Here is an 8,329-nt window from a genome sequence, read left to right on the forward strand (position 1 = left end):
TAGACGGGCTACAATTTATTTTATTTGTAAGTTGCGAAACAACATTCAATTCTTTAATTTCAATTGCAAATTAAATTATTTTCGTCTCTTCAAGTCAGGGACAGAAGACAATGTGGCACATGTTATTAGTTAGAGCAGGGATTCCCAAAGTGTGGCGAGCGGAAAAATGTAATGGTGGTCTAATGGTGTAATAATTAATATTAAATATAATTTTCACAAAATAAAAACATGAATATAACTGTATTCCAGCAGTAAACACTGAGTTGTATTTTAGTGAACAGACATAATGTGCTCTGCTCTCATTGTGATGTCCTGTGAGCTTCTTGTTGACAGCACACAGTCTATAGTTCCATATTTACGACGTTTTATATGAGACATTGAATGCGTTGAAATCACGTCTTCGTGTAGACCACATATGAACGGACAGCGTAATATGATTTTGGAGAAATACGTGTAAAGTAACCAAAATCGCGTCTCTTTCAACCTACAACTGAACAAACCATCAATATTTTAAAAGAAATTGGTGATTTGTGACACGTTGATATTGTAACCGTAATTTAGCCGGTTCAAAAGACGGTTCAGACCCCATATCAACGCTTTTTCAACCAGAAATCAACGTTGAAATCTGGGTTGGTGCTCACTGGGAATGGAAAAGCAGTCCAGAGAGTGACGTTCTCTTCACAAACACCACTTCAACACAACTTTGCGCTTTCTAGATTCTGTGGCAGATTTGTAGGCTACCTGTAGTTTGTAAATGTTGAAACGTGTATGTATCTGACATTGAACCCATGTTCCTTTTTTTATGCCGTTTTAAAGCATTTTGTAATTGCAGCTCGTTTTGAAAAGTGCTATATAAATACCATTTACTTTTATTATTTTCAATTACGCAAGATATATATATATTTTTTTTTTAACAGATTAAACCTTCATAGCACAACATGAGACTAATAACCTACAATCTAGAGTTAAATCCAGCCCTTTTAATTATAATTTTAGGCTGGACCATACCTATTGCTGACTCATGACTGTTGGATAATAAATGATGATATGAATATAGCCTATAACCATGCATTTCTGAAATAATCCAACAGGTTTTTAAACCACAATTTATTCAGAAATCATTTTTCTTCTTTTCACAGTAACAGTTTATTGCAACTCATTTCTATTAATTTAAAGATCTCTGAAATGTTTGTTGATGGAGCTCAAAAAGATACTTGTTTTAAAAGCATCATGTCACATACCAACAAATCAGTGGCGGTGCAGTCGAGGTTCAGTGGAGGCTCATTTTACATTTTTTTTCTGTGATGTATGAGGTTTCACGTGTACAAAGTCCACCTTAGAAATAAGTTGCTTTACTGAAGTGCAGCTGCAAATGAGCATGAAGGATTACTCATCACACAGGAGAGCTGGATGACAATGCATGTACGAAGAGTCTTCCAGAAGGGTGTATTTCCCACATTTTGCCACTTTGACTCAAACCTCTCAGGTGTCTGTTTGACCATCTCCCCAAATTATAGTCGGTACTTTAAGGCGACGATGTGTTCACTGGAACATGTGAATCCCAGGGTGAGGGGGATTAGAGTGTCACCACACAGTCGACTGCAGATTCTAGCTGCACACATCACACAGGACATCACACTGGTAAGTGCCAATAATCAACCTTTATTTATCCAGCTTCACATTCAGTGTGTGTATATACTGGAGACATAGATGCAGTTTTTGAAAATGGAAGGATGTACAACAAAGTGAAAGATTTACTTCTAACTTCTAATACCACTTACATTGTGGTCTGTAAGTTAAGATGTGGAGTCTATGTGTCAAAGCAACTTCCATCAAACCAATGAAATACCTGTTTATCATCATGAATGTCGAGTTTATCATTAGCAACTGATTCATACCAAAGTAACAAAACACAATTCATTTGTATACTGTATAGTTTAAAGGTGGAGTAATAAGCTTACACAAGTTTATACATTTGCCATAAACCACAATTATAGATTTGGTCTTCAATCCAGACTGTAGCTAATCCTTTCCTGCATCAATATGTTGTCCTGCAGGGGGCGCTGAAACCCTTTAAAAAGGTGATTGATGTCAGCTCAGGCGATCCCCACAGAGCAGGAATGAAACCAATTACATTTGTTCGCCAGGTTAGTTTCAAGTCATTTCAATTTTTTAAGTTTTCTGAATAATGTCGATTTTCTGTGTTTTGATTTGATCCATTTCACGTATTTATTTTCAATAATTATATTACATTCATTGATATATATTTTTTGTAGTCATTGCAATGGTATAATGGCAAACTGTTATGTTATGAAATTTGACATCATCCTTCTGATCACACATGTTTTGTCGATCCTTGATTGCTCTCTTCATATTCTATTTAGGTGCGTTATTTTAAGTTTGTGTTGTATTTTTTTGTAACCATGTTCTCTGTGCTGCAGATTTCTTGTCTTTGATACTCTTTTCAGCAAGGTAGATTCAAGCAAAGTTATGAAAATATTCTGTAACTTATTGCTATAAGTCCAGCCTATTTCCTCAGGTCTTGGCAGTGTGTCTGCTCCCTCAGCTGCTGGGAAAAAAATCTCTTCCTCTGGATGTCAGGCTGAGGGCTCGGAGGCTCCTGGAGGCCTGCGATGGAGGAAGCGTGGGTGAGGACTGGAGAGAGGCTGTTTCTGTACAATGTGTCAGACTTTTAAAAACATGACTTACTTGCATTTTAATGACCAACTGTCCACAAACACAGTAGCATGTCCAATGATTGATCCACCCACAGGTTCCTACACAGCCTCCTCTGGCATTCTTCATGTCAGGCAAAACATTGCTGAGTTCATCATGAGACGAGACGGTGGAGTGCCTTCATACGCCAAAGACGTCTTCATTTCTGCTGGTTTTCAAAGTGCCCTGATGGTAGAAACAAACAGTCATCTTTTTTTACTTCTATCACCACTACTCATTCTCCAGGTACACTCTGAAATAATATCACAGGCATATGGACGTTAAAGGATTATTCTGACCATAATTTCCGAGTTACTGTACTCATCGAGAACAGACAGCAGAATTTCAATGACAGATGAACAAAATTTTGAGAACAAGCATAATCCTGCACATTTGCACTGTACATGTAGTTTGCCTTACAACCGTGACATGTGTACATTTAATAAAATAAATATAATTTAAAATATTCTGAAAAACTGCACAGCCAACCTGACGGTTCAATAAACATTAAAATACTTTTCAACCTCATACTTTTATAGTTTTTTTACTCTTATAATCATTATCATTTATCTCACACTAGCCTTACGCCACTCCTCATTCCACTGCAACTAGTTATAGTTTGAGCATGGGACAAAAAATTGGAATCTCTAAAGGTCAGTCATAACCAAAAGCTTTTGAAGACAGGCATACAGAAAAAGTATGACCTACTTACCACAAGTATGGCAGGTCAAAGTTGAACCAGGAAGTCAGGCTGCACACCGTGGTGGATGTTTATAACTGACAGGTTGATCTTCTGACCGCTTGTGTTTCTTGACCTGTTGGAATTCATACATCTTAGTAATCATTGCCTTATTTAAACTGTCATAACTGATAGAAATATTGGCCCAAACTCCTCACAATAAGACATAAGTTGTTACAAACTAGAATGATTCTTTAAAGCTCAGAATGTTAAAATGATGGAACAACTGAACATAAATATATGGTACATTTGATTGATCTGTTGCGTTAAGGTGGTTGTGAAGCTGCTGGCCAGTGGGGAAGAGGAGACCCAGACAGGCGTGTTGACCCCGATGCCCTGCCCACACACCCTGCCAGCACTTCTGGATGAGGGCGGGGTGACTCTGGTGCCATACCAGCTGATGGAGGACCGAGGCTGGGCTGTGGACCTGGACGAGCTGCATCGAACTCTGAAGACCGCAAGGGGACGCTGCGAACCCAGAGCCATTTACATCAGCAACCCAGGAAACCCCACAGGTACACTACACATAGTAGCTATATTAAAGCCACCTGTTTAAACTTCCTTGGTTTCATCACTGTGTATGCTGCTGTTTGTCTCCCTAGGTCATCTGCAGGACTGGAAATCAATAGAGGAAGTGATCCAGTTTGCAGCTGCTGAGAGACTCTTGCTGTTGGTTGATGAGGTGATCACAAACTGTATCTTCAGATTGGGATTTAATACGGAAGCCTTTTGCGTGCACAGTCTTTCATCATCTATCAATTCCTTTTCTCTGCACTGCAGGTGTACCAGGACAGTGTGTATGGAGAGGGCCGGGAGTTTATCTCCTATAAGAGAGTCCTGTTTGAGATGGACAAGGAGTACTCAGAGACAGTGCAGTTGGTCTCCTTCCACTCTTTATCCAATGGCCAGATGGGAGAGTGAGTTTTGTCTCCCATGCTTGCATTTTGTGCACTCATGGCATTTTGATAGTATTTTGCTATTGTGTTTGCTGGCAGCATCATATAACAACAGGTAACCATTCAAACTGAAGATGTAAATCCTTAAAAATAAAACAGCTCCCAAATTAATAGTTTGTCTAGCTTTGTAGTTTTTAACAAATGTTACTCAAATGGGAGGTAATAGCATATTTGTTGGAGACTATTTTCATTGGCTGATTGACGTATCATGTATGTGGGATTGACCGTGATCATAATGCTCATAATAATTTGAATAATAGTTCAAATTTAACAATGAAGAAAATGGAAAAGTAGTGCTGCTGAAACTATCATGACCCAACACAAACAATCAACTTAACAAGTAACCAAATAACTTCTGTATCTGTTTCTCAGGTGCGGCCTGAGGGCAGGATACATGGAGCTGGTCAACATTGACCCAGAGGTGATGTATTTTGTTGATACTATGTTGTGTACTGGTATCAATGCTTCAGTCACAGGACAGCTTGCTTTGGACATCATGGTCAACCCACCACAACCGGGGGACCTTTCCTTTGACCCATACACTCAGGTGAGACATCTGCAGCACCTCTTTGGGCTTCCAGAAGATTATTAGAGTCTCGCATCGACGCTCATTTTGCTGCTTCTTTCGCTCAGACAGACGTATCCCTATACAGTGTACATTATTGTCCTGTGTTGCATTACCACTTACAATATGAAGTTTGATCTTTGTTGTTGTTGTTTTTTTTGAAGGAGATTCTCCTCACTCGGGCTACTTTGTCCCAGAATGCTCAGCGGGCTCAGGAGTTCCTGAATGAGCTACCAGGGATGAGCTGTCAGCCAGCGATGGGGGGAATCTACCTTTATCCCCGCCTGCATTTACCATCTGAGATTATAGAGAAGGCCAAGGTGAACAATTATTAGTAACCGTCATGTAACGAAATGTAGTGCAATGTGGTGACATTTGGTATTTTTGCCTGTTTAAGAAATTGTACAAGGAGTTAACATATGAAGTTAGTTGGCATTCAATATAGACTCATCACATTCATTTTCCAGCAACTACGAGCTCTGAGAAAAAACTAAACAAAACAAGCTACTTATGAAGTGATTCTGTCAGTTACAGCAATAACAAGTTACTGAAAATATTCACATCTCTGCTTCTAGATATTGGAGGTGGAGGCAGATGTTCTGTATTGTCAGATGTTACTAGAAGATAAGGGTGTGTGTTTGGGAGCAGGGTGTCAGTATGGTGAAACAACTGGCAACTACCATCTGAGGTGAGAGACATGAAGTTTGGCAGATTATTCGAGTATATTTTATTTCCTCAAAATGAAATATTGTGGGTTTTTTGTCTCTTAGGTTATGTATCCTTGTTCTTCCTGACACCCTGGAGGAGGTCCTGGCTTGCCTCGGCTCCTTTTACCTTCATGGACACACTTCCTCACCCTGACAGGCGTGTGAAGGATGGAGACACGGGGGACATTTTGTGACCCAACATGTGACCCAACATGTACCCCCCTGTGTCGAAGGACGGATCCTCAACTCAAGTGTCGATCCTTTACTTTGTTTCTTTGCTTCACATTTTTCCCCAAAAAACTTTGACTGTACTGTGACTGATTTATACCTTTTAGTGATGAAATAAGAAAACACAATTTTTTCTTCTGCAACTAAAAGAATCTTAAAATTCTTAATCCTTAACAAACAGATTGGTATGCACCATCAGCTAAAACAGAAGAATAACACATTTGTAGAAAAAAAATCGAACCTATCGAATCTAATTAACACAAACACATTGTCAAAACAAAAATGTCAACCCAATGGTGCACTGGAGGAAGAGTCAGTGGGATTCATCCTCTGGAGACCATGAATGTCTTTAAAAATGATCACTCTATTAAATGTTTGTATTAGTCTGGAACAAAGTGGTGGAAAGTAACTTAATATAGTTACTCAATACTGTAGTTTAATTTTGAGGTACTTTACTTTAGTAATTCCATTTTCTGCTGCTTTATACTTCCACTTTACACTCACACTGTGTGTTCATGCGGTCTGCATGCACCACCTCTCCACAGGCTCTTTAGTTTTTGAGATAACCCTCAGAGACAACAAAGTTATCAATCATTTTTACCATATTCTCTTAGGTCTCCCACATATGAAATTGGTTATTGTATATTTTACTGCAAAAGTGGTTCAACTGACAGATATTCTGACAAACGCCCTAAATTACAGGAGCTCAAAATATAGCCAGGCCAAATGTGAGTTATGCCTGTTGTGACTTGGCCGAGGTACACAGTGTAACTTGTCTCAGTGAAAGTTCAGAGGAGGAGGACATCTCCGAAGAGGGGGAAGACTTTGGGTAGAATGGAGGTATAAAGTTGTACAATGCTATTGTGAAGTTACCGGTAGTTGACTCTGGACAGCTCGGTTTACTTGTATACTTTGTGATGCAAATAAATCCGTGTGAACTGAAGAAAATCCAATCTCTCTTGCGTTCTGTACCCACGAGGGTGTTCGTTAATGATTTCCTAATAGTGAGATCCAGTGGTGTTTCACCACGATTCAGATAGATAACAGTTACTGAGCCAGTCGTTAGGTAAAGTCAAAGAAGCGGCGCATTAACGTAAAAAAAACCCACCTTGTATGAGCTTCGATCTTCTCATTGAGACGTCGTCGGTCAGACAGAGATGAGTTCCGTGCGGGAGGTTAACCCCGCGGTGCGCCGGATCAGAGCCCCAACGAGCCTGCAGAGTCTTGCTGCACGCATCACAGAGGAGATTAAACAGGCAAATCAAACCTTGAACTCATCTGATTCAATCAAAAGAAAAGTTATCTTTCAGGAGAAAGGTTGCAGAAAAAGGTGTGTTTGTGTCTCTAACGAATAACTGAATCAGCAGTGGCGGAAGACAAATTCATATCCTCTCATTGTTGCCAACATTTCCATGTAAAAGCACATAACATGTATATTCTATACATGTTGTATTATTGGATTATTGTTGCAGTGTGAAAAGACCTACAGACACCGCCGCACTTTTAATGGGTCATCTGTGATGATTGAGAGGGATTCTTTTTGTATGAGTCTATACATTGTTTTTGCTGAATGCTATGTGTGATGTCAGCCAATACCTCCATGCACTTGTTCATTAATTGTCCTAAAAGCTGCTTTGTGGATTGTCAAGGTAAAAAGTTGGTTCATTTATTGTCATTCTGCAACACAGAGAGGGTTTAGAGATGCCTCAGACTCTCATAATGATGCCAAACCGCTTCTATTTGGATAGATTGAACACTATTATAGATAAATCAAGTGAAATATACAGTTATATAGTATATAAAAGTATAATGGAACAGGTTCCAAAATGACAAATCTGCTTGACCTCCCGCGACCTCTCTGACACAATAAACTCTGCAACTATGGAACCGGTGCCATATTGGCACCGAGTTTCGGTACCCAACCCTAGTTAGGAGTGGAGCTAGATGTGCTTTACTGCCAGAGGTTACTGGAGGAGGAAGGTGTGTGTTTGGGTGCCGGCTGTGAGAATGGGCAAGAAGATCCAAACGACCACATTCGGTAAGAAAAACAGCAGCATGTGTGAGTGGCAGTTACTCTAGTTTTAGACCATCAGAGTGAGGACATTTATGAAAAGAGAGGACACAGAATGTCTTGTTTGAAAGTAGTGGACATTTTGTAAACAAGGACATTTTTGGAATGTGATTGATTTGTGATGATCAGCGTCGTTGATTATTTGACTTATTATTAAAACCTATTCCATAACTGCTGACTGTTAACTGTTGCTATCTGACTAATGCTGAGACACCACAAGATCTCACTATCAGGAACTCAGTGACGAACACCCACAGAACACAAGAGAGATTGGATCTTCTTCACTCCACGTAGGTTTATTTGTATCACACAGATTACAAGCACACCGAGTTGTTCCGGGATCAACAC

The 8,329-nt window shown here is 39.6% G+C and overlaps 1 protein-coding gene across 1 annotated transcript; it reads left to right on the forward strand.

Annotated features, from left to right (window-relative positions):
- Positions 1-1,536: 1,536 nt before the first annotated feature.
- On the forward strand, positions 1,537-5,836 carry LOC306776096 (alanine aminotransferase 2-like; the record flags this gene model as incomplete). The annotated part of the gene is made up of 11 exons (XM_079266680.1): positions 1,537-1,641; positions 2,058-2,147; positions 2,540-2,648; positions 2,774-2,907; positions 3,726-3,969; positions 4,057-4,136; positions 4,235-4,371; positions 4,783-4,957; positions 5,140-5,295; positions 5,551-5,663; positions 5,746-5,836. 11 exons carry the CDS (start codon positions 1,537-1,539, stop codon positions 5,834-5,836), a joined length of 1,434 nt encoding a protein of 477 aa, XP_079122806.1.
- Positions 5,837-8,329: the final 2,493 nt, after the last annotated feature.

Source organism: Melanostigma gelatinosum, assembly GCF_949748355.1.
Source record: "Melanostigma gelatinosum genome assembly, chromosome: 4".
NCBI classification, from domain to species: domain Eukaryota; kingdom Metazoa; phylum Chordata; class Actinopteri; order Perciformes; family Zoarcidae; genus Melanostigma; species Melanostigma gelatinosum.